This window comes from Phyllobates terribilis, unplaced genomic scaffold (genome assembly GCF_046119375.1).
Source record: "Phyllobates terribilis strain yellow unplaced genomic scaffold, ASM4611937v1 Scaffold_2__4_contigs__length_985480577, whole genome shotgun sequence".
Taxonomy (NCBI): Eukaryota; Metazoa; Chordata; class Amphibia; order Anura; family Dendrobatidae; genus Phyllobates; species Phyllobates terribilis.
The window spans coordinates 929,116,701-929,144,019 of NW_027362762.1; the positions used below are offsets into that span (position 1 = coordinate 929,116,701).

Genomic DNA, 27,319 nt, shown 5'->3' on the forward strand with positions numbered 1-27,319 from the left:
TCAGAAGTGTGCATTTCTCGTATTCATACACTTGCTTTGCGGTCTTGCGTTGCTTTTCTTTTTCTTGCCACTGTATGGTCGTATTCAAACTTATTTGGCCGCTGTGCATGTCTTTCCTGCCCTGTATGGTCGTATTCACACACTTTGGCTGTCGTGAGTTGCCCCTCGCACCTTATTGTTATATACATACACCCACTTGTTTGGTCGCCATCCTTTTCCTTCTTGCACCTGCATGAGCGTCTTACTTTTTGCACTGCATTGTCGTATTCATACACTTGTTTGGACACCGTCCGTTCCCTTCTTGCACTGCATGGGCATTTTACTTTTTGCATTGCATGGTCGTATTCATACACTTGTTTGGACGCCATCCGTTCCCTTCTTGCACTGTATGGTCGTATTCAATCTTATTTGGCTGCCTTTCTTTTCCTTCGTGGTCATATTCATACACTTTGGATGTTGTTCTATGCTTTTATTTCAATATATTCTTGTATGTTATCATGATTTCCTAACCTTTTTAGATTTCTCTTACGACGATTCTGCTCCTCATATTTCTTTCTCATTCTGATTTCTTTGTTGAAAGTGTATCTGACTATTTGATCATCCTGCGCTATTGTGCCGATCGTGCCCTACAGGATCTTTTTATGCAGTTTTTTTTTGTAACTTCTTTTGTGTTCCCCAATTTACATTCAATTCTAATTTATAACAATCCAGTCGTTTGGTAGCATGTGAATTCATCTTTAGACCGGTCCTGCACAGCCATAATAGCTTCATTTTATGACCTCAATATTTACATACTCAAGAATTTGACCCATTGTACAAGTGGGCGGGGGGTTGGCCGTAATATGGGATATTTAGGGCCATAATATTGCAGCTAAAATGTTCTGAAACGCGTTTTGCAACTTTTTTACTTTTTTTTTTTTTTTTTGAATGGTGCTCGTCGAGGCTTTAATCTTTTCAATAAAGAAGTTGCGTTTTATTAAATGGACCCACATGCTGTTTTTTTTAAAATTTTTTTTACGGTTTTCTAAAATGTTGCCGACAACGTTTCCCGCAAGAATTTTCGATTTGCCCAGGAATCAATATGACCCTTTAAAATAAAAATCAAACGCGTTTAAAAATATTCTTTTAAACGTAAAACCGTGACAACCTATTGTTTTACTGCAGCACGACTGATTGTCACAAAATACCCGACCTCCTACATTTGCTGTGGAAGCATTCTGCATATCCAAATGGTAAGTCAATGGGTAAATCAATGACAGACTTAACGAGTCTATGGGAGGGGGGTCTCCTGGTATAGGCTGCCGATGGTAATAATGGTATAAGCACATGTTGAACCCTTCCCACATACTTACTATATTAATATTTTGCTTGTAAGGAACCGCAGACCCCACAATGTCTGACGTCTCTCTGATCGTCCGCCAGCTTAGTCCTTACCATTAATACTCACCCTTGTAATTTGGTGTTTTACTGCGGTAGTGTTAGAACTTTAAGTAAGGATAATAACAGAGAACTCTGAACTTTTCTCATAGTTTCTTCACTTCTTGCCTAGATTCTGCTGGTAGATTTCCCAGATCTTTCTCTATAGTTTAACGCCCATTCACAGCTGGGATCAGAATAATTCTGCAAAGGGTCATAATCTGTCCCTAAAAATCGCAAAATGATCCCATGACCTACGCAAAGTCGAAGCTTACAGTGTACTTCCAGTTAAGAGAGCTGCCGAGTAACCCAGAAAGAGTTTAAAGAAAATCCGTCACTAGGTGAAAAGGGACCAGTTTTTGCTCTTAATTTAATCCCGCTACTCCTCGAGTTTTTATTTTTTTTATTTTTTACTTTAAATCCATCATACGGTTCCAGAGATGTAACTTTTAATTTAGTGCTAATCTATATGGACTTTTCTGAGGAGGTGTGCCTTACAGGGTCCTCAGGGGCACGTCTCTAGGCTGCATTGGGTTATATTACTCTGTGAGCATCGCCCCCTTTCTAAAGTACTAAATATAAAGGCCGATGTCTCTAAAACTATATGGCGGTTTAAAAAAAAGACAAAAAAACCCTGCATACTCGGGAACAACAAAAGTAATATAAAAAAACTGACCACTTTTGATATAGTGACTGGTCCCCTTTTCAAAAGTATACCTCCAAATTATCCTTTTTTTGCCGGATTGGCTTGCGAAATGGATCTTAAAGTGGCCCTCACCTGTTGTTCAAACCACAAGGCAGAAACACTCTACCCTTTTGTTTGTACGACCAGTGAGTATCTTGGGAACCAGTCCCCTACTGATCTGTGGGCCATCGAGGCTCTAGAATAATTTATCGAAAGATCGTCCAAAAGTTTTGTTACCACTTTGTCCATGTCCCGGCCCAGTGTTGGTGGATGCTCCATGTGAAGAGCGGACTCATGGAAGCGGATAACACAACTGTGGGATCACACTTCACACAGGAATTAGTCTGTGATTGATAAAATGCATTGCATAGGAGCTGTGTACTCAAAACGGTAGAATATTTGAAACCTTTATATTGTTTAGGAAATTTTTTTTTGGAGCTATAAAGATAATTTTTATTCATGCGTGTACTTAACCTGAATTTTTGTGGTCAAACCAATATTGCTTAATCTGTGCATGCTTAGAACTATGGTTACATATAATTGGACCATAAAACTGGATGTGTGGGCCATGGAGTAATGTAATATAAATGAACTTTTGTAGGTCTAAAACTAGAGCCTCATTTATCAAACCAGGTCAATCCTTCAAGAACGATGCAATTGGCACTTAATAATGCGTAGAGTCTTGGTCCAAATTGGGTTGTCTTGGTTGGTCGATCGGATAGCCGCGTTAAGGTCTATGTAATAACCAGATATCCGAATAATGGTCATACATCTTGAGACAACCCACTGTTATATGACTGAACTTCATCTCCTATCATTTCCTAACCCCTCAGGTCTTCTCAAGTTTTGCCCCTTGAAGTAAAACCCTCGGAACTTTCGACATTCTTGCGGAATTCTGACTTTCGACCTCTTTTTCTATTAATTATCCACTGTGCTCTTTTAAGCTCGTGGTGTAAAGTCGGCAACCTCAGGTTACATTGTTCCTTTCCCCCATCCCAGAAAAAAAAAAACCTTCTGAACCGGCCCTGAGGGTTTAATTCCTTTTAACCATCTTAAGTTAACACAAACTGTAACTAATTCCCACTGTGCCCGGTGCTTGCCAATATGTGGACCTTTCTCTAGGATCAAAGATTGGCTGCTGAATAGCGCCCCGCTGCTTCCGAATTACATGCTGAATGCTTATTATTTGATTGCTCACCTAATTACAGTATTCTCGCTTTTAACCCCTTTTTCCCTCCAGGCTTATTGTTTTCAGATTGAAGTGTAGTGGGATGGTAATTGCAGATATGCAAATAGGAGCTTTTTCTAGAAGTTTTGCTTGTGTTTGACTTTTTTTTTTGACCTTACCAATTATATGATCCTGTGCGCAGGTCTGTGGGTTTGCATGCATGTGTATGTTCCTTTATTTCACTTAATACGGGGCTGGATTCTCAAACATTCTGTATGAGCCGCATGTACAAATGTCAGAAAATTTTTTTTTTTTTAATTTTAAGATTTGCTATCCGTAAAAATTTGTTTGGTAAGGCTGCGTTATCATAGTCACCACATTGTTTTTTTGCCGAAGCTGGGGCAAAACGTTGTGTAGATTTTGCAAAACCTTGTTTTTTTTCGGTCAGCGAAATCAATCCGATTTGGGCAAAAACTCCTTGAATGGGAGCCCGTTTATAGACTGGGAATGATGTAGTTGGTATTTTCTTTATATAGCGTTGTGGAATAGCCCTCTAAATATATGTGCTCACAGCCATGTTGTCCTTTACCCAAGCGCTTGGCATTTTTGTCCGGCTGACAAATGGCTTTGTCAGTTTCTTAGCTTGCAGATGACTTTGCGCTGGCATGTCTTTATCCTCAAGGTGCTTTGTGTCTTTGTGTCGCTGGCTGAGATTCCTGCTTTCTCTCCATCTCGCTTGTCCTGCAGAGCTCTTCCTTTTGTAGGGTCTTAGCGCATTGCTGGAGGCTTCCGCTCGAAATGTAGCTCATTCCTCTGTGTTCTCCGTGGTGGGAGCTGACACAATGAGGTTGGCCATAATAGTCCTCAGTCCATCTTGTGTTATACATATTGTATCCAGATACTTATTCCCGTACAATTGAGGAATCCCGTTTGCACCTTCTTCGGAATCCCATCACCAGAAAGGTTTCTTGATGACGACTCCTGGTGGATAGGAATTATGAAACCTGACTATTTTCACCCATCCATATAGGACATTTTTTTAAAGGATCGTACGGGGTAAAACTGACTGAACCCTACAACTTTGTCATAGCCGCCATGTGGGTGCGAGTATGATCAGTTGGTCATTCATCCATAAAGTATCTACTGCATGTCTTCACACAGGCCGATTTCTTCCTATAAAATCCGCTCCACAGTCAACGGTTCTCGTTTCCTACAACGTTCTCGTATTTTAATTGATTCTAAACGTTTCCAGGACGTGAGTAATGAATTACTTGGTTCTACGTTGCTTCCATGTTTGTTACCATCGGAATCTCCTCTGCTTAGTCATGGGTTACGGGCACTTTTAATCTTCGCGATTTAGATGTTTCTTAGTTCCCTGTGGAACTTTGTATAAGTTGTCACCTAGGAGTTTACATTTCGAGACAAACGGGACTTTATCAGGGAGCTTTATTATTACTGTCCTCAAGTTGGACCGGAAACAATTAAACCAGAACTTTGCCAAATTCATCACATTGTCGCCCGCTGTATGGTAAATTTGGTGCATTGCTAGAAATATTCTTTAGTTCCATGTCTTCTTGGCGGCCTGTACACCAATATATTGCATGTACATGCGTTCTTCAGTACTTTTTTCTTCTATATGACAACATTTCTATTAGTACAGAACCAGTGATGCTGTTCATGCAGAGATTCGCTCTGACATATGCTAATATTTAGCAAATATTGGGAAAAATGTTGTGCCTGTGGACAATATTTTTTACCAATATATTGCAGCAGACATTGCACCCTTCATAAATCTGGTGCATCGGTGACTTCTCTGCATTTCTGCTGAACGATGATTGTGAACGAACGCTTGTTTCACGATTATATTGCCGTCTAAACAGGCTGACGGCAAAGATCCAAATTTCATAGCCCCCTGCTCCTCGTCCAACACATTCTCTCAGTTGCTTGTTAAAGGGTCAAACATTGACTTACGGGTTAGCTGCTTCCATAAAGCACGAACAATGTAGTTTTCTTTACATTTACAAGAGTTAATTAGCATTTTTTTTGTTTATTGCCCTGGTGAAGGGGATTAATGGGAGTCTTACATAACACAGCCGGCACCCATCCTGTATGGAGCGGGCTCAGGTCCTGTTCTTACAGTGCTCAGGAGTCCAGTGGGCAATCCTACTTGGTGATTGACAGCTGTATATGCAAAGTAATAAAGACTTAGTCATCGGTTAGGACCGCCCACTGGACTCTTAAATATGTGGAAATATTTAAATAAAAAAATGCAAGTTAATAATGGATTTTTTTTCCATAATCCTATGTATCAGCTCTACAGTATGTTGCCTGCAGTTTTGACACCATATTTGACGTTCTCTTTTATATCTTAACACTGTTTATTTTTGAAAATATGTATTGTGTTTTTTTGGGGGGGGGAGGGGGAAATGCAGAGTTTAATTTCAGCCAAGTTTTGCTTTTAAGTAATGTCTATATTCGGCTTCATCACCGCTGCTCCTCCTGATGAGCTTCTTCTCCAAACTTTATTTCTGAACTTATAATGAGCCGATTTCTGCCGCGTTTCCATAGAAACCACTTTTTTTTCCCTTTTGAATGCAATGATTTTTATTTCTTTTTTTATGCCTGATTACATAATTTGAGCTGATCCGCTGTTTGCTGAAGCTTGATTGGCCGATTCTGTTATATAATATTTCATAAAGGAAGGAGACCATCAATCTCTGCTGGCGGAGTGTGCACTTGATAATTAAAGGGACAGTATACCTCGACTTCGAGGGGGTATTCTTTTAATGGTTATCTTTAAAGGGGTGTTTCCTCCCAGGGATTTGCACTTGTCAGATATTTATGGCGAAAATGGGATATAAATATATATATTTCTATTTTCCCTTCAATGCAGTGATGGCAAAGGACAGGACATAGGTGTGTGTATTGCAGGGGAATATTCCTTAGTACAGCTCGCAGAATGTCCTATTGAAGCGAATTTAGTAGACATATATGGCAGAGTGAGACGATTGGGCATAGTAATTCAACATGTCCAATCTTTCTCTTCCCGGCATAATCTTTTGGGGTGGGTGGAGAATTGAGAGGCCGCTAATCAGATGGTTGTCCAATCCCGCCAAAATTGGCTGACTTTAGTCTTCTCTAAAGAGGGGCCCTAATATACTCGATCCTAATGGCTGACCCCAAAATTGGTCCAATTTTATTTATTTTTTTTCTCTTATCAAGTCATCGTCAAATTATGTTACAAATATATGGGAGTGAGGAGTCTTGAAAAAATTTCCAAATGGTTGGCACGGCAGAAAAACTTTGAAACTTTTATCCAGTCCTTGGACCATCAGGTGGAAAAGCCAGAAATACTTAGAGATGCCGAAACACACTTTTGTGTGCTTTTATTACCAAATTCAGCCATAATGAAGGGGGAAATAATTCTTTAAGAATCTATTTTCGTGGCTGAAAGTGGAGAGCACCTAGGGCTGGAGGATTTGTCCTGTCCGGCTTAAACAACCCCATTGACTTAAGTTGATTGCTTAATTTCACCATATAGGAAGTAGCAATCCTAAAAGTCAATATCGACTCTCTGACGAGCCTTGTCACATGACTTGGGATAGAAGCCAGAACCAGAATCTCAATTTGCCGACAGCATTTCGGGGGTATTGCCCCTCGTCAGTGCAAAGTGTGAGATCTGGTTTGGTTGGGTGAGAGGTGTCTGACCGAGATCCAAGGGGGTAACGTTTCTCCTTGTGGGGAGTGACAAGCCAAGCCTGGCATGTCAGAGTGAGGAGACTTGTAAGCCATGCACGATCGTCTAGGAAATTAAATAACATACCATATATCCTGTAAACTCATGGCTGTGACTGTAGTGTCAGAATCTGAGCTCATCCACTTATCAAGGAGTCAAGCACTCGGAAGATTTTACGTAATCTTATTCTATTCTTGCCGTAGCGCTCCGCTCGCACTGGTAGATGAGACTTGTCAGAACAGACTCCCACCACGGATCTATTTTTACACGTGCAATCTGCTGTTCCGTACATTGCACAGTTGTGTTTCCTTACAAAACCACAAGAAACCTGTATTTTCATTGTGGGATTTGGATATAATGCAAAAGTTTCCTGAAGAACGTCCCATTTTCAGACCAAGGAACGGTTTACCTCGAATGTCGAACGATTAACCCCTCACTGGAAAGTTCGTAGAACAATCATCCTGTAAAATTAGAAAAAAAGAATACGTTAAAGTTCTCGGTGACTACCAATGTAGTGATTTGTTCCGAGAGTGAAAGGGTTGTCATCGAGCTTGCAGGGAAGATTTGCCATTTCAGACAATTACTTTACACGCAATTTTTCCAGAAAGTATAACAATTTAGATATGAATGAATGTTTTTCTGAACTTTAAGTGGTATTCCCATCTCTGTAAAGTCCCCTATATTCATTAAGGTTTATCGAACCTCGGTTGACCAGCGGGATTGGCATACGGTGGTCTTCTAACTCTCATAACACGTGATTTTGAAAGAGATTAGGCGGCTTATTTATTTATTTTTTAATTAATAAAGATAAATGCGTTTTCTAGACAAATAAGCCACCACCAGAGAATTCTCGGAAAGCCCCACTGAGCCGGGCGGGAGCCATAGGCATGTTCGGCCAAACATCATCTAAGTGGTGGCACATCGCTTAGATGCTCAGTTACTTCATGACCTATTGAATCCCCCATTGTTACCTCTATACAGGGTTGTACCCGGCCACCGGCTGCAAAGTGGCTCCAGTCAAGAGAATGGAGCCAGCTCTAGTTGCGGGCACAGCCAAGGGGGCCAGGAGCGCCATTGTGCCACAAGAGTTTCTGTACCAGGTTGTGCAGCAACACCTTCATTTTCAGGATTAATGGGGTCCCTTCAGACAGAACCCCAGCAATCATTACAGAGTTTGTCCCCTATATTATCCTGCTTGATTGACAGTTTGAACTGACGGCATCCATGTGTTGTCCAAACTGCTCTGCTCCTTGCCTCTTTCTCCTTGCCTCTTTCTCCTTGCCTCTTTCTCCTTGCCTCTTTCTCCTTGCCTCTTTCTCCTTGCCTCTTTCCCCTTGCCTCTTTCCCCTTGCCTCTTTCCCTTTGCCTCTTTCCCCTTGCCTCTTTCCCCTTGCCTCTTTCCCCTTGCCTCTTTCCCCTTGCCTCTTTCCCCTTGCCTCTTTCCCCTTGCCTCTTTCCCCTTGCCTCTTTCCCCTTGCCTCTTTCCCCTTGCCTCTTTCCCCTTGCCTCTTTCCCCTTGCCTCTTTCCCCTTGCCTCTTTCCCCTTGCCTCTTGTATTGAGCACTAACCCTAGTGCTTCAGAGCAGCGCTTACAAAGCCAATAGAAAAGAGCTTGTAAGTGCTGTGCGCTTGTTTGGCCACTGCTGCAAGATTGAAATGGGGGCCATTAACACAGGCTATGAGCCACAAACAATAAAATTAAAAAAATTACTCCGTTCTTGGTTAAATCTTAATTTGCACTCTGCAATTTTACCCATAGAAGAACATGAAGTGATTGCATGTTCTTGCGATATGTCGTCCTTTTCTGCCCCTTTTTTAACTTTTTGCTCTTGAACATTATTATCATTAAATGTATTTTCCTAGTGCGGGGAATACACAGGAACGGTCTCCCCTGCCATCTCCGCCTTCATTGGCACGGAGTGATTGAGAGAGATTTTTGAGGTGGTTCTCGTGCAGTTTTTCCACTTGCTTTTATTTCGTCGTATACGGATGAGGGGTCAGAATGCATAACAGCAGAACTTTCTCCATCTCTGTAACCTTACAGCGCGGCTGTTTTTAGTGGCGATCTCCTGGGTATTGAGATAAAACAATACAACTCGCTGGTAAAACATGTCAAGGAGAAGGCGCCTTGGGTTGCTGACACTGCCGCCTATTTTAGAAGCTGCTCCATAGTAGCGTCAGATTCTTCGCTCGGAGCCTTTGCTTCCTTCCGTACCATCTATGAAGGGGATTTTCGTCCATTCTTTTATGATATATTTTCCATACTGATTCTGTAGTGAAATATAGGCAGGTTTTTCCTTCTGAATTCAACCAAGGCGACCGATCTATGATCACTATAGTGTAAAGTTGCAGGGTCGCGCAAATGTAAAAATCTCTAGAATTCTGTTTTTTTTTTATTTTTTTTTTTAATAGTAATTTTTTTTTTTTTTTATTTAATTTCAGGACTTCTTCAGCCAAAACAAGAAATGAATAACCAGGAAGCAGAAAGGCCCTATGTCGAGTGATGCTGACTCCGTTGTTCCTCTGCCAGAGGTGACTGTGCTACCTGTGTATAGCGATGATACCGGAGCGTTCCCACTTATCATTTACCCCCTGACACTTCATATCCTCGGAGTCCTAAAAAAAAAAAGAAATCTGTTAACCTACTTGTTGATGGTTTCCATGTATTATCTGCCGCTAATGAATCTTAACATCTTTAAAGGGGTTCACCAGGACTTGCATATTGATGACTTATCCTTAGGATACCCTGTATTCCCTCCAATCAGTTGTGTGCGGACCTGCTTTGGGTATACATATGATATACTTAAAGGGAAACTGTTACCAGTTTTGTGCCACCTAATATGAGCACAGCATAACGCAGAGGCAGAGACGCCAATTCCAGCAATGTGTCACTTACTGCGCTGCTTGCTGTAATTTAGATAAAATCAGTTTTGTAACCAGGAGATTATCAATACATGACTAGTAAACCTGCTGCCATGTAGTCCTCCTTAATCAGGAGCTCTGTATAACCCCGCTATTACCACTGATTGGCCTCTTTCTGTGTATACTGTGCATAGGCAGAAAGCTGCCAATCAGTGGTGTGGGCGGGGTTATACAGAGCTGAGCATTCTGAGCTCTGCTATATTTGTAGCAGAGTAAACTGTGTTTGTGGGTTTTTTTTAAATCAAAAGTACAACACACAGCCCAGTGAGTGACATCGCTGGAATCTGGGTCTCTGCCCCTACATCATGCCGCGGTCAGAATACACGGCAAAAACCTGCTGACAGATTCACTTTAAGGAATTAATGAGTCCATCAGCCCTAGTCCATTCAATAAACTCTCAAATTCAAAGTAATAAAGGCTAAATACAGTTTTGACAATGAAGAGGGATAAATATATTTTTACAGTGGTTAGTGGTTGTCTTTAGTTAATAAAATTGCTCTAGATTTCAATGTGCAATCTTCATTCATTTTCAGACCCCCTTGATATCTATTGTGCTGCCAGATGCAAGTTTCAGATTTTTCTCTTGTGGGAGCGTCTCTCTCCGTAATACAGGCTGTATGTAAAGCCTGTTTTCCTGAGTGCTGCTCTCTTCATTAACTCATATCATTGTCTAATATCTTGCACTGATTTCCTCTCCCTTGGCTTTCCTTCTCTTCTGTAGCATGTTTTCTCTCCCCTCCCTGAGACTGTAGATACTTTATCTTCTTTCCACATTGTGGAGATCTGTGTAAAACACCCTCCCTTTCTGCTGCAATGAGACCTAGTATTCATGCCCCGGCAGCACGCTCGCGTAATAGGGAGCACTCGAGTGCTTTCTTCACGCTGCTGATTAAAACACTAATTTTACTGAAAAACAGCCGTGGAATTGGGCTTTCAGTGCCTACTTCATTCCCTTAGTCAGGGTAGCACAAACCTGCTGATGGCTTCCTTTTAAACCCTCTATATTCACTTCATTTTCCTAAAAGGCAGAATGTCCCCAGAGGTGCGCAGCTTTCTGTATATTTTTTCCTCTGTGCTGCCCTCCGTGATGAAAGCCTCATTGTAAGCGCGCTCCGTGCACTTGAAGCAGACATTAGATCTTTCCCTATAGGCATTGCTCTTTCACATTCATACATTTTTATTCTGTCAGCGGAAAAGCTTTCAACGGTTGAATCTACCTCAAGGGGAAGTGACAGCGTCCTTTTATCCTCTTGCATCAACGGACTTGTCACCGGTCACTCTGCCTTGTCGAGACTTTCCCTTTTAATTGAGGTCACCCATCCATTTTCCCTTTGAGAAACTTCCCTTATACTTTACTTCCATCTGACTGACCGATTTGTGGCAGACGCTGCAAATAGCTGCACTACGTCTGGGATGCATCGCGGATAGTTTACTTCACCTTTTACTTTCTTGCTACTTTTTGTTTGCTTTGTACAAATGGCGAAAAATTGTAAAATGCGTTGAGATGCTGGGAAAATGCGGTTGGTCTGAATCTACTTTTCCCCTTTTTGGTGTTTTTTTTCACTTTGATTAGTTAGTATATTTATGAACTTCTTGTATTTTTTTTTTTTTTATTTCTTAGTTTTTTTTATTTTATTTTTGCAGCTTTACCTTGATGCAGTTGTGTAGCCAGGCTCTGATTCATTTTATCCGTGGTGTGGACAGCATGAATCGCGTGACAAGTTCCCTTTTCTGAGGAATTTGCAAAGTGTTTTTTTTTTTTTATTATTATTTTAAATTGACTATTTTTTTAAGCTTAGTTTTTAAAGAGTTAATTTTTTTTAAAAATGGGAATTCTACTGTCAACAGACTTTGCATAAGTCAATAGTACAGGTGAATAGAAGAAAAATTTGTAGTATTAATTATAGAAAATTCTGCCTCCTTCCCCATTTATGAGCCACTTCTTTCTTTCCCCCCTTCTCCTGAACTCATCATTCACTCTGAAAAATGAATGGCCAATTCAGTCTTCTGTCGATTGCTATGGATTAGTCTATGGAAGAGGAGCAGAGGCAGACTCATAAAATACCTCTCTGAGCTTTCTATCAAGTCTTTTACCTAATCGCTGAGCTGGATTCACATCTACACAGCTCAGACCTGTTATATAATGTCTTCCATGCCAATGCTGCTTTTGTCTGTGTGCTAACTAAAGAATGAAGAGCAGGAAAACCTCTGTGTGGTTTGTATGGGAGACTTCGTAGCAAATAGTCTCCCACCAGCTCAGAGTGGATTGCAGAGATGGAGCCTGCAGTGGGGAAAACTGTTCAAAATGCCGGATACAAATCCAATTATGGCCAGAAATTGTGTTATTCCTCCTGTACCCTTATTCTGAAAAGTTACATATCTTTCTTTTTACCAATAAAAATATTTTATGCATTTCCTTTAGATAAAACATTATGCTGTTGCATTCCGATGCTTAGTCAATAGCACCAGCATTATCCTAATGAGAACATTAAACTGTTACATTTATTAAATCATTAAGCTTTAATTAGACCTCGTCATTTGTGTTGTCTGAGTGACACGTGTATGTATTATATAATTGCTGTGTTGGAATATATTAGTCTCCTTTTTATATTGTCTCGTCTGAATTCCATTCTTTGTCTACTGTCGTTAATTGTTACTGTTGTGCACATATTACCTGCGTGCTATAATACGCAGCAGGTGCAATCAGTTTTTCTATTTTAAAGGGGTTGTTTAGGATTAGAAATGACTGTTTTCTTAAAAAAAAAAAAACAGCGCCATATGTGTCCACAGGTTGTATGTATTGCAGCTTAGCCTCATTCACTTAAATGAAGCCGAGCTGCAATACCAGACAAGGCCCGTGGACTAGTGAGGTGCTGTTTTAGATATTTCTGTGAATGTTGAAATTAATGGTAAATTAAAGCGACCCTCCACCCTGGCGTTGAAAAGTAATAATACATTAGTCATGGATAGTTCCCCTACCCTACCTGACCTATTGGTCCTCCTGAATTCAATATGGCTACTTCATTGCTGTGAAAGCGGGGTATAGACTTGGCACTGCTCCCTATGCCAAAGGAAAGGCAAGGAAGGCATGGTTTAGACTTGCCACCATAATATACATGCCACTGGGACGGCCATCTGCAGGAGGCTTACAGGAATGTCCTGGTAGGCACTTGTAGACCCAACATCATCAACGCATTACGCCGCCTGATGTGGAACTGAGTGGCATTGGAGAACCCCTTTTAAGGTCATTTTAACATTTTCCTGTGGCGATAACATTGCAACCTCCACACTCCTGCCAAGACGCGTGCACAATCGGCAAGTATTGGTCTCGGCAGATGTGTGGGGTCGTAACGTCCTTGATGGCACCGCTCTCCACCGATGTGGAAGCGAGCAGCATCGGAAAACTCTTGAAGCTAAGCGCTAAGGTTTATTATGCTGCACCGTCGTTGTTGGATACAATTAGTAATTTTTTTTTTATTTATATTTTTTTCAGACGGTGAAATCATGGGAAACGCAGAAAGCCAAAATGTAGAGCAAGCTTTGTACGGTAAAGAGCACCCAAGCCTGGGCCGCAAGCACACCTCTCGCTCTCTCCGTATCTCCAACAAAGCTTCGCGCCGTACGAGGCATGCTTCTTCTGGGAAACCGGTGCACCGTAATTCAGAAGTTAGCAACAGGTCAAGTAGTACTCCCAGTATCCCACAGTCTCTTGCAGAAAATGGCATGGAACCCTACTCTCAGGATGGCACCCTCGATGACTACGACAGCCGAGGATGGGCAGACATGGGCATGAGACCCGTTTCCTATCACACAGATTCTTCCGTCACTCCTAGCTTGAACAGCAGCACAGTCCTCACCGCGGCCTCCGTCCAGAGTATGCAGGATTCTGAAGAAGGTAGACTCTACGGTGAGGAATCCGCCTACTACCCTGACGGAAACGGTCGATCTCAGCTGTACATAACCAACGGGCCCACCCTCTTGGATACTGCCAGTTTTAAGAAGAAGCGCTCCAAATCAGCCGACATATGGAGGGAAGACAGCCTCGAATTTTCACTCTCGGACCTGAGCCAAGAACACCTAACGAGCACCGAGGAGATTCTATGTTCCACTGAAGAGAAGGATTGCGAAGAAACCATAAGGATTGATCCTGGAGACTCTCCCACCCAGCTGGACTCTTCCCAACGTGCCAACTCCTTAACAGACTTGTACCCTCAGAAGAGCCAGCTCGCCACCATCAACGGTGTCCCCAGGAATAAGTTTATGATCTACTGTCGAAATTTGGTGTCTCACTCACCAGAGTCTGTCCAATACAAAACGTCAGCTGCTTCGGTCAATGAGGCGCCGTCCTACAGCAACTACAACACCCTCCCCTGCAGGAAGTCACACTGTCTGTCCGAGGGGGCTACAAACTTGAAGCTCAGCCATAGTAACATCATGCATGGGCGCCGGGCGAAAACTACTCAGGTAAAGATTTGCCTTTTATAATGTCACCTTTAAGTGTAATGTTGGTTTGGTGTCATCCAGCTTCATGTCTCGCTCCTCTAGAGGTAGAGGTGGACATCACCCAGCTTCATGTCTCGCTCCTCTCGAGGTAGAGGTGGACATCACCCAGCTTCAGGTCTCGCTCCTCTAGAGGTAGAGATGGACGGCACCCAGCTTCATGCCTCGCTCCTCTCGAGGTGGAGGTGGATGTCACCCAGCTTCATGCCTCGCTCCTCTCGAGGTAGAGGTGGATGTCACCCAGCTTCATGCCTCGCTCCTCTCGAGGTAGAGGTGAACGTCACCCAGCTTCATGTGTCCACCTCTACCTCGAGAGGAGCGAGACATGAAGCTTGGTGACGTCCACCACTACCTCTAGAGGAGCGAGACATGAAGCTGGGTGACGTCCACCTCTACCTCGAGAGGAGCGAGGCATGAAGCTTGGTGACGTCCACCACTACCTCTAGAGGAGCGAGGTCACCCAGCTTCATGTCTCGCTCCTCTAGAGGTAGAGGTGGACGTCACCCAGCTTTCTCAGGAACGTCTACAAATTCTACTTAGCTGCTTCTTATTTCTAAGACCTTGACAAATCTTATGTACGGTATATGCAGGGTAACGCGTCCCCTACTGTAAATTATAAGAATGTAAGAAGTCAGTGCGGAGTTCCTCCACCATATGAAATCACAGGACTACCGGCTCGGAAAATATGGAAAGTCCACAAAAGTTATTAGATTCAGATTTTCTTTAAAATTTATAGTACGGATCTAGTACTCTTTTGTTCTACAAAATGTGATACACACCTCAGCTGTTGCAGAACCTCTTTATGAAGGGTAAGAGGAGATTCCTGTCCAACATTGATCCAAAATAAATGGTCTTAAAAAAATAAAAAATAAAAGTCTGCGGAGATGTTTAAAATGTTGTTCTTCAGCAGCTGAGTGATGTGTATTAGGAGGTTCTGCAGCAGCCGAGCGATGTGTATTATGCACTGTCTGAAGCATTTGGAACACAAGACTAACTGTAAGTGTATGTATACACACACAACACGTATTTGTATATACTGTACGTGTCTCTCTCTCTCTCTACCGGAGTAGTTGTCATAGGAAGCATATCTCCTAAATCTATTTCGGAAGTTCACCGCTTTCTGTAACCAGCAGCGACCAGTGAAATATTTATTGCACTAGAAATGGAAACTGTTTTGCTCTAGAGAACAATGATAAAAATCTCTGTGTGATGATGTAATATTTATAGGGGAAGCAATGTTCCCGTAAACCGCAAAGACTCTTGTACCATATATCTGAGGAAACACGTGACTGATCCTGAACTCTGGTGTCGGACTTGGTGCCAGCTCTCCATCCTCTGATATAGTGACACGTCTCTGCTAAATATGCTTAAAGGACTTGTCCTCTGCGTGTTCTTTTTTTTTATTGTCCCAGTGCATCAAAAATAAAACACAAAACAACTTTGCGGTCAGTTTTTTCCCAATGTTTTTGTTAGTACAGCACCTATATAGATAATAACGGTCTTTATGGCAACAGACAACAAACAAAACCCCGTGTAGTCAGATTTTAGTGTATTACTCTTTTCTATCTGTTCTTTACATCTTGCAAACCTGTCAGAAGTATTTTACCTTAAAGAATAAGTCATTTTAATTTTTTTATAGTGCACATGAAAATATGCAACTTTTTTACACCTCTTTTGAGCAAAATCTTCTTTCTCCACATGGACTGATCAAAATTCTCAAGTGAATACAGACTTTCCCATTACTGAGGTAGATGACAGTTAGTGCTCATAAAGTTCTATGGAGAGCTGTAACTGTCACTTTAGTAGAACTAGCAGCGGAATGTTGGTGTCTGCCTCTAGCTCCTCCCTTCTCCATAGAACTTTATGAGCACCAACTGTCATCTCCAATCTCAGTAATGTGGAAATCTGTCTTCACCGACTGGTATATTAGAAAGTGTACTATTTGTGAGATAAAAAATAATTAGTTGACAGGTTCCCTTTTTAAAGGTTAACCGTCGTTTTTGATTCATGCTACCGTAACCACGCTCTTCAAATGTTGATCTTGAGAAAAGGGTCGAAGTTATTTTTAAGATTGGTTAATCCTAAATCTACACTTTCTTGCCCCCATTGAGGGGGTCTCCTCTCTAGTGGTTAGTAATCTTGGCTGAGTACTCCCTCCTAATCCTGTTTTGTTAACTCACATTTCTGTCCACTTAGTGCCCCGAATACTCAAAGGGATTCCAGCCCGATTTACATGCATCTTAATTGGTTTAAGTTTTCTTTAGCTTCATCTTATCTGTGATGATGGCGGTCTCTGCTCTGCCTTGAATCTTAAATTGTCCTGTCCCCCCCCCCCCCCCGCCTATCTCAATTTACCCCTCATCTCTATTTACAGTTACGTTGAGAGGTTTAATTCCTCCCTTTTAAGAAAAGAATCAAAGAAATGTGACAGGATTCTTTCATATATGCAGTGCTGGCCAAAAGTATTGGCACCCCTGCAATTCTGTCAGATAATACTCAGTTTCTTCCTGAAAATGATTGCAATCACAAATTCTTTGGTATTATTCTCTTCATTTAATTTGTGATCAATGAAAAAACACAAAAAGAATTGTCCTAAAGCCAAATTGGATATAATTCCACACCAAACCTAAAAATGGGGGTGGACAAAAGTATTGGCACTGTTTGAAAAATCATGTGATGCTTCTCTAATTCGTGTAATTAACAGCACCTGTAACTTACCTGTGGCACCTAACAGGTGTTGGCAATAACTAAATCATACTTGCAGCCAGTTAACATGGATTAAAGTTGACTCAACCTCTGTCCTGTGTCCTTGTGTGCACCACATTGAGCATGGAGAAAAGAAAGAAGACCAAAGAACTGTCTAAGGACTTGAGAAACCAAATTGTGAGGAAGCATGAGCAATCTCAAGGCTACAAGTCCATCTCCAAAGACCTGAATGTTCCTGTGTCTTCCGTGCGCAGTGTCATCAAGAAGTTTAGAGCCCATGGCACTGTGGCTAACCTCCCTAGATGTGGACGGAAAAGAAAAATTGACGAGAGATTTCAACGCAAGATTGTGCGGATGGTGGATAAAGAACCTCGACTAACATCCAAACAAGTTCAAGCTGCCCTGCAGTCCGAGGGTACAACAGTGTCAACCCGTACTATCCGTCGGCGTCTGAATGAAAAGGGACTGTATGGTAGGATACCCAGGAAGACCCCACTTCTTACCCCGAGACATAAAAAAGCCAGGCTGGAGTTTGCCAAAACTTACCTGAGAGAGCCTAAAACGTTTTGGAAGAATGTTCTCTGTCAGATGAGACAAAAGTAGAGCTTTTTGGGAAAAAGCATCAACATAGAGTGTACAGGAAAAAAAAGAGGCATTCAAAGAAAAGAACACGGTCCCTACAGTCAAACATGGCGGAGGTTCCCTGATGTTTTGGGGTTGCTTTGCTGCCTCTGGCACTGGACTGCTTGACCGTGTGCATGGCATTATGAAGTCTGAAGACTACCAACAAATTTTGCAGCATAATGTAGGGCCCAGCGTGAGAAAGCTGGGTCTCCCTCAGAGGTCATGGGTCTTCCAGCAGGACAATGACCCAAAACACACTTCCAAAAGCACTATAAAATGGTTTGAGAGAAAGCACTGGAGACTTCTAAGGTGGCCAGCAATGAGTCCAGACCTGAATCCCATAGAACACCTGTGGAGAGATCTCAAAATGGCAGTTTGGAGAAGGCACCCTTCAAATATCAGGGACCTGGAGCAGTTTGCCAAAGAAGAATGGTCTACAATTCCAGCAGAGCATTGTAAGAAACTCATTGATGGTTACCGGAAGCGGATGTTCGCAGTTATTTTGGCTAAAGGTTGTGCAACCAAGTATTAGGCTGAGGGTGCCAATACTTTTGTCCGGCCCATTTTTGGAGTTTTGTGTGAAATGATCAATGATTTGATTTTTGCTTCATTCTCTTTTGTGTTTTTTCCTTGCAAGCAAATTAAATGAAGATAATAATACCGAAGAATTTGTGATTGCAATCATTTTCAGGAAGAAACTGAGTATTATCTGACAGAATTGCAGGGGTGCCAATACTTTTGGCCAGCACTGTATACAAATTCAAGAAATGGTTTGTAGGACTTCTCAAAGCATTTAATGTGTATGGCCATGTCCTGGCTCTCCCATGATGGCAGATGTTGGGGAGGGGGAGATGGATTGGGCAGTTTAGCTTTGATATGCCCAATCCTTTTTTTTTTGTCACATGACTTGCCCTCCTTTGGAAACACAAGTAAGCTTGGTTCAACTAAAAGTCGTATCTATAGGATTGTGGGGAATAGTGGGGGCGGAAAAGGAGCTATCTAAGGTGTGTGGTCGTCCTTTAGTTGGAAGATCCCCATACATATCGGCGGGTCTTAATAAAGTTGAGGGCTCAGTGCAAGGAGTTGTCTGGTGTAGATGCCCCACTCTCATGTACCGTAGGCCTATTGGTGTGAATGGGCTCTTTGTAATGCTTAATTTCTCCACTGGGGGCGCTGTAGGGAAACTACTCTTACTGTTAAAAGAAAACGGTTGAAAGCTGCCGGTCCCGGTAGAGCGACCCTTTACAGTGTCTGCTCATATTGGTCGGTGAGTCGGGGGGGTTGCCAAAAATCTCCATGGGTCTCTCCATAGGCAGATAGAAAATATCCGTGGCTGAATGACTTGCACAAGCAAATATTTACTAGTATTGTGTATGTGGCGTCTCGCCTTCCCCTGACCCCGGTGTGAACATGTGAAGATCATCTGCACTGTGGTCACAGATGTCCTGTCCCATTATGCAGTATATTACTGGTGTGACGTGACCGCCAAGAATGCGGCCTTCCATACAAATACTTTAAATACTCTACTAGCAATAAGTCACATAGTCATGTGCGCTGAACTTTGCAGAATTCTTGTTTTGTGCTGTGATTTGTAGTCTCACCACAGAGATCCTGTTTTGGTCATAGACTCATAAGCTCAGTACAGAGTCCAACTGAGGGCAACACACGCATGGAGACAGTGCGCTCTCTGCAGGTTTCTGGATTTTTGATTTTTAACATTTTTTTTTCTTCTCGGAAAATGACCTGCTGCATTAAAAAAAATAAATAAATAAAAATAATAAAAAAAAATATCAAAAAGTGCCACTAAATTCCCCCCCCCCCATTCCCTGCCAAATGGCACAAAGACTTGGTGGGGTGGGGCTGCAGAGGTTGCAATCGCACCCAAGTCCCAAAAGGTCCATTTTGGCCTTTATGAAAAAAATAATATTATTAAAGACTTGTAGTAACTTCACCTACACAATTCTGATCTCCCCCAATATTATCTGACCGGAGAGAGGTGTGAGGTCCCCATACGCATTAGACTGTCGTCTGAATATATATATCAGCAGGCTCAATTGTAAATCTAATGTGTATGGGATCTTCCCAACTCTCCCACCGACAAATGAAGTTGTGGGGCAGGAGGATTCAGCATGTCTGATGGGACTGATGATACGATCGGAGGAGGAGTCTGGCATTGGCGCTCTCGTAGAGAACGCAGAGAGAGCGCTTCAGTATATGGAGGGGGAGTCTGGAGAGAGAGCTGTTCGGCCGACAGCTATGTTTTCTGTATTCCCTAGATTGGCTAATTTGGCGAAATTTGTGTATTTGGCCAATTTTCATCTACGACCTAAGATTCTGTCCACACTACGTTTGGAGCCTCTGTTGTCAGATTTGATAGAAAGAAAAGTGCTTCAAAATCATAGAAACTAGAACGAAACCCTACAGGCCCCATTGTAAGTCCGTGCCGCCCTTAGACCACCATTTCTTTGAGCTGTAATGTGAACACCGCCTAAGCAATGAGATAAAAACCTCCGATTGGGGATGTTTCATGTCACAAACAAATTTGACACCACTTTGTCTTCCACCTTTCCTATTCTCCGAATTGGTGAAGAATAGGTTTGGGGTGGGGTCACTACATAATGAGGTATATTTCACGTTTAGGAGTCCAGAAGTGATGTGACAACCCATGTGGAAGCTTTCATACCTACCAAATTGGTTGTCACCCAAGTTTTTGAGAATCCAATATATATTGAAAACTGATTTAATTAGTATTTATAGGAGTTTGATAAGAGGACTACTCGGGGGTGATGATCTCCACTCTATTTAAGGGCTGCTAGGTTTTGACAGCTCAGTGCTACTGTTTAGGAAGCCTTGACGGTGACTGGTGATGGCTTTTATTTTCTTGTTTTTGCACATTTTCAGGAAATGAGAAGCTGATCTGTGACTGTCACCACACCCTGCGGTTACACAGACACCTCCGGAGGTGGATCAGGGGCTGTCAGATTTAGCCCCTTGTCCTGCGCTTTGTTTTATGGACTTTCTTTCAGTCATTGTGAGAGTCCACTCGCAATCTCCACAAGTTACCGTGCAGCCCGTCAAGTCTGAATTGAGGGCTTTACAGGACAAGGATCTTGGCGAATCATTCTTTATGACCATGGGTAAATTGTGCTTTTTTTAATTGATGTAGCAAATAATTCCCATCCATGTATAATCCACTTAGATTACAGCCACCCGAACATGTTTGGGATTAACCGATGAAGGTTTGGAAACTTTGCAGGTTGATGGGCGCATACGGTCTTGTGGTTAATTCAGCTTCCTCATATAAACGTTCACAGATGGATCCACCTCCCCTTCCTATAAAGATTTCCCACAGTGTACTGTACGTCAACGTCTCATCTGGGTTTCCTTATAGTAATTTCTGAGCACCTGAGGTGGGAACACGTAAGCCTGGTTATCTGTCATGTGCACCAAATGCTTCTCACGCGGCTCTCGAGATCTAAAGCCCTCCACTTGGCATCTGGAGACGTTCACTTTGATTTTCTGAAGGTCTGTGATGTTTTACAACACCGATGGTGAGACGTGAGCATATTCCACTGTATCCTCTTCCATCTTTGTGCATGTATTATGGCCGAGGGCTCCATGTTGTACTGTCATCATAGATGTTTAGTTGTAACTTGGGGATTGTAGCGTCTGCCATCAGAAGCCACATATCATTGTGGTCATGTTTGACCTTTTGACTTTCATGCAATATAGTAATGTTGGACCATCCACAGTTAGCAGTCATATCTACATATTGCATATGGGATGGTGGTCTAGTGGTGGTAACGCACAGCTGGATCTTTGCCCAAATCTTTATTTTTGGCAGGTTGACTTCTGAAAATAGCAGTGTCTGCATGTAGTATGTATTTTTACTTCTGTGGGTTTCCGACCTTTTTGGGGGCAGTAATGATCATCTTTGCAGCCAATAGCAAGAAGGACAATCAAAAGTATATTTCCTGCATAAGGTAGGAGGAACCTGGGGTGCCACAAGAGGAATATTGCCTGCAGTCTTGATGGCATGGGGGAAAAGCCTGTGTTGTTTTTTTGGTTATCATGCCATAGGACTACATAGTCCTCTTGATCTAGAGAAAAAGCCTAATTTCATCTTTTGGCGTGGTTTTCTTTTTGTCACTTGTTTCTTTTTTTTCATCCCTTATGGTTTCTTTAATTTTGAGTGTTTTTAACATTTGAATCATGGTACAATAAAGTTTCTAATGTTAGCCTAAGGAGCTGAAATTTCTTTGTATTAACTTTCTGTTAGTTGGTGATCGTTGATTTATTTTTTGCACCGAATTCGTCAAAGTGCACACTGCTTATGAATTTTGTGTAAAATGAAAAATGCGGTTTTATTTTATTTATTTTTTTTTGAAAGGTCCAAAAAAGGTAAAAAGTTGCATAGTTTGCGATTAATAAAATTTACACAAAAATGTCATGCCGTCTGTCACAGAAAGCAGCAATGGGAATCGTGCAGATCCTACCGCTGCCACCAGTTTGTCAAAAGAATTCACCCCCGCTGCCTCCAATCGTCAGGACAATTACGCAATTGATTGAGGAGTGATGGACGAGGCCCCGGCTGTTTCCACTACTAGGCCGGTTATTAGGGAACTCAATGAGCGTATGGTATATACACCTCTGATTCCAGCGCATGGTGTATATTAATTATATACACCCCGGTACGGTCACTGCCAACTCCACAAAAACTAAGAACTACTAGCTGCCACCACCAATCGTTTACACTTGACGATTGGACACCCGTTACAGGTAGCGTATGACTACAGGGGTTCGGTTTACAGAGGAAGGGGAGCAGAGCTATTCAATTTTATATAATAAATCCGGAAAGGTAGGCAGTGTTTCTTTTAAAAAAAAAACAAAAAAAACAAAACAACACTATACAAAGATGTTACAAAATGTGAACAAAGCAATACGTTCTATACAATCAGATAGGATAAAAGGGATAGCAAAAGTAAAGTACTAAACCTCATGTCACGGAAATAGCTTGGCGGAGGAGATATGCCTTAGGAAAATAGACAGAACCCATGGCAAGCTGTACCTTCCAGGACTGACAAATGACCAAAACTTAACTTAAACTCAGATTTTTATTAGATCAAGGTTACGCCCACATACCTCCCCTTGGAGAGCTCATTTGGGGGCTGGTTGTGGGATGTTCTACATCTTTTAGGAAATCCAGATCCCCAACTTTCAGGATGTCTTTGCTCCTGGAGGTCCCATGCGGGAGATATTGTCCGTTTCCGATCGCTGTTTTACCTTTCTATAGAGATGAAACATGACATGGATAGCATCATCCATCCGAAGCGATATTAAGTTGGAGGGGTTAGAATGGCCTTGCAGTTATGTACGTGAATGTGTTATGTTCGTCGCTTCACTATGACGCTGAAAATAAATCTCCCATAAATATCAGGTCGATGTAAACCTCAATATTCATCACTACTGACCACTGGTTCCCAAAAGTCTGAGATAAGTGCTTTGAACAGAGGAAGCTCTTGCCTTGGAAGTGTACTTCTCCGCCTCTGCGTAAACAAATCCGAGTCTTGTTAGCTGGTGTCAGAGAAGATCTCTGCTGTAATTACCTGATCACTGCAGTAGGTCCATACTTAAATGGAGGTTGAAGTGTCGGCTCCCTCTCACTTCCCTAGTTATAATCAAGTTTCTCAGTTTCCCAGTTATAATTAACCCCATATGTTCAATGTGAGGGTGATATGTCCCCACTCTGGAGATGTCTCCTACGTGACACCTACATAAAATCACTCCAGAACATTTGCATAAAAAGACTTTAAAAGAAAAAAAAAGTCGCAATTGATGATTCATCCGCAACAAAAAATATAAACAAATTATATTTTCAAAATGTTTTGGAAGTCTCGTTATACTATGAGACCATTGTGGCTCATCTACAAAACCTGTATGACCGGTTACATAAATACGTAAAACCCAGAGAAATATGCTGCAGCTGTAACACAAAACTATTCTGGGGCCCAGTCGGTGTTTAGGGAAGAAAGAAAGAGACTCCCAGGGGTGCGGGGTGTGAAGATTAACAAATGGAGCGTAATAAATCCGGGGAACCCAAGGCTATGCATAAGTGATCTTCTTCCTGCAGCTAAGAGATGCATTATGTATTATAGATTCCTTCCATTGTGCTCCGACCTGAATTCATGCAGGCTACTTTTCATCTCCAGCTTTTATATTAGCGAGAGCCGAGTTAACCCTTTCATAGGGTGGATTTGACAAGATGCTGATATGTTATAAAATATATTATAGTCAGGGAAGCTTGGAAAACTTAGTTTTAAAATCTCTGTTACTTCTTTAAATGGAAATTAGAAATCAAAATTTATTTCATCTTGTGGTCTTGTGGTCCCCCAGGATCTTATTTATCTTTTTTTTTTTTTAAATTTTCTTGTATTCTTCAAATCTATCCTCGGAACAAAGGAGGTTGGGAGGAAACTCAATGTGGTATTATGTGCCCTTTAAGATGCTCGAAAAAGCGGAGTTGACTGATAATCCTTGGGGGTACTTCATTGATTGTCGATTATTTGGAATAGAAACCTCATTATCTGATATAGTTACAGTATGGTTCAAAACACAAAGATGTGTCCATCAAGGTAAACCGAGAGATGGGAGAGAAAAAAAATAGGTAAAACCATAATGCATAATCCAATCAGAACTAAAAGAGCAAATGTTTTCTCTCCTGATCTATAAAAAGAGAAAGGAGAGGCAACACCATCTCTTAACTGCAGACCCGTGGTCAATCTGATGATCTATCAAGGGTCAGAGGTTTTCTTAATATCGATTGTTCAGTAGCACACCGCTCCCCTGCCTCTCTGTTTCCTGTTTGTTGAGGGAAGGTGTGCTCCTGATTGACAGCTCAGGTTGGCGGCATGGCTGAGCCACTGGTCCTAACCGTGCACACTCTCTAGTGCTGCAAACCTAGAAAAATAAAAATCCCTCCATTTGGTCTTGAAAACAGAGAATTTTTAATAGGCAGTAAAATGAAAAGTTGCTGCTTTTTACAATAATTTTGATATTTTTCCATTTATGCTGATGAGACAACCCCTTTTGCAGTGGATCACTGAGTCGAATTGTTGAAACCCTTGGTGATCAGAAGTGAACCCTTCAGGCGTGATGGGGTATTACACGACGCCTTTTTTCGAAGGCTTCCTTCTATCCATGTCAACCATCTATAACCGAATAAACCAGCACCATCTATGAAGCTCCTTTTCAGTTACTTGGCCTGTCGAAGGCCGAAAGGTCACCCCTGTGGCATCTGTAGTATCTTCTATGAGTGTGAATCATCCAGAATTATCTGTTAGGAGATCAGATCAACTCTACTTCAATACCTTCTTTTTTTCTTGAATGCTGTTAAGTAAATATCAAGGCCGAGTCATTACCCCCCACGCGTGCTCCCAGTGTTGCCAGAATGAGGGCCATTCATTACTGTCCTAAATCCCCTCAATTCGTATGTAAATCCATAAAGACTATTACTTAGAGAGTCTCCGATACTGCCCGTGTGATGAATAAGCCTCAGAGTAACAGAGGGCAAAACCCTAATGACTGATAACCGTAGAGAATTTGCATGTTAATGACTCCTAATGTTGGAAGGCAGCGTTACGAGTAGCTGATCACGCGAACGGTGGAGAATTTCTGAAAAACAGATGAAGAATTTCCATCACAAATGAGATATTTACAGCAGTGTAACGCATTCCTTGAGGAATAGTGGCCAAGTCTTCTCGTTAATTCTGAATGACTACTTCTTATGGAAGGATCTTGCCATAAAGTTGATTTTGATCGGTGACAAACTCTTTAAAAGGATTGTCTATTTTTGGTAATTTTTCACATGCCTCTCTAGGACATTCTAAGCCATTAGAGGAAGATTATTATTAACATCCTTCAGCTCGATCTCGATGAATGCTTTGTAGGAAGACCGATCTTATACAAGCCTAGATAGGTCCACCAGGGTCTTCTCCGCTGTTATCTTGATTGTATCAAGCCATTAGGTTGCTGGTCTTCCTCTTTGCCTTGTTCCTTTGTTCTTCCAACTATGATGTCCTTCTCCAGTAATTGAGCTCATCCTATGATTTGTGAAGGTGTGGAGAGTCTTTTGTTCCCAATCGGACCTCCACGGATTCTGTGGATAGCTTGGATCACTTGTTTTCACCAGACAACAGATGTTTTTCCATGACTTTAATATCAATTACCTTTCTGTAGGACAAGTCCTGGGGGTTTGACTCCTGACAAACCCCTACCTCCCAATGATCAGTTGATTGAAGGGGCTACTGCACATGAAAACTGGTGGAACTCCTTACATTGTGTAGCGGCCATGAGAGGTATTGCATCTTTTGCCCATTCAGGGAATAATCTCCCCAACGTTGTCGTATGATGTGGAGGGTTCGTTATTGAGCAAAGTCCATGTGACCAAGTTAGATTGCTGTCTCTACTACACCCTATTTACCACCATAAGCTCTCACTCATCTTAATGCTCCAAAATGACTCTTGGTTTTCCAAGGCAGTGTCGTCGTGCCCACCCTAAGGAAGCCCCTATGGAGCTGCTGTCATGTTTCGACCTATATCAGGGGTGTAAATTTAGGGTGAAATCTGTTTGAGAATGTTATAATCTACACTAGCCAGACCCCAATCTTATTTGGGTGGTTCCTGGTAGATATGGTCTTCCTGCCTCTACTGCTGTAAGTCTATAGGGGCCATAAGGTCGTCATGTTGTCTCCGCTTTTTGAGCGTTGATATGGTGAATAGATCAAGAACTTGTCACCTCTGTATAATGTCTTGTACAGATGTCGTCCTTGTTTTAGGACGTTCATGATCCTACAATTTAGTATTTCTTTTTCAGCTGCCAACAGGTCACAGAGTCACATAACATCTGAGTATTTTGTATCCAGCAGATCCTTTTGTTAACCCAATCTGATCAATTTTATGACTTGAACCTTTTTTTGACCATTTCTATAGGTTGTGCATTTCAAACTGGATTTACGTTTCACTTGCAGTACCGTTTTTCACCACTTCGCTCTAAAGCTGATCTGTTTCATTGAACTCAATGCAACAGTGCCACCGGCTACAATCCTAATGCGTTTACAAATTGTTGGATAAAACACAATTCTTTTTCTTTTTAAAATACTTTTTTTTTGTTAATTTCATATTTATTTATTTATTTATTTTTGAGCCTTTAATCATCTTTCTGCAACATTCCGGAATGTTAGAATTGTTTTTTTTTAACCCTTTAATTAAACTTTGCCTACAAGATGGGATAGAATATTTTTTTTTCAGTAGCACATTGAATTATTTTTGAGAATTTTTCATCTTTGTTCCTATTTTTTCCTTGCTTTATGGAATACCTGATTTGTGATCGTTAGACCATACCATGATGTCCCTGAGTAAATCCCCATGAGTCAGGTTTCTGAATGAGTAGGGTTAAAGCGGCTCATAAAAGTTGTGGTCAGATCCAGGAGTCGTGGCAGTAATTAATATCCCTCTGATGACTACTTAGAGATGTATCCAGATTGCTTTTGCCAGTAGAGAGTCT

At 41.7% G+C, this 27,319-nt stretch overlaps 1 protein-coding gene across 5 annotated transcripts in view; it reads left to right on the top strand.

The window, feature by feature from the left end:
- Positions 1-27,319, top strand: part of TIAM1 (TIAM Rac1 associated GEF 1) — a 284,561-nt gene that overhangs the window by 153,632 nt on the left and 103,610 nt on the right. For 4 of the 5 annotated variants that reach the window (XM_073668317.1, XM_073668320.1, XM_073668319.1 and 1 more), the window contains 2 exons: positions 9,448-9,537; positions 13,421-14,391. In XM_073668317.1, the coding sequence (XP_073524418.1) occupies positions 13,432-14,391 (960 nt within the window). In that variant the 5' untranslated portion in view covers positions 9,448-9,537; positions 13,421-13,431. The remainder of the gene's footprint in view (positions 1-9,447; positions 9,538-13,420; positions 14,392-27,319) is intronic. The other variant, XM_073668321.1, reaches the window with a different exon arrangement.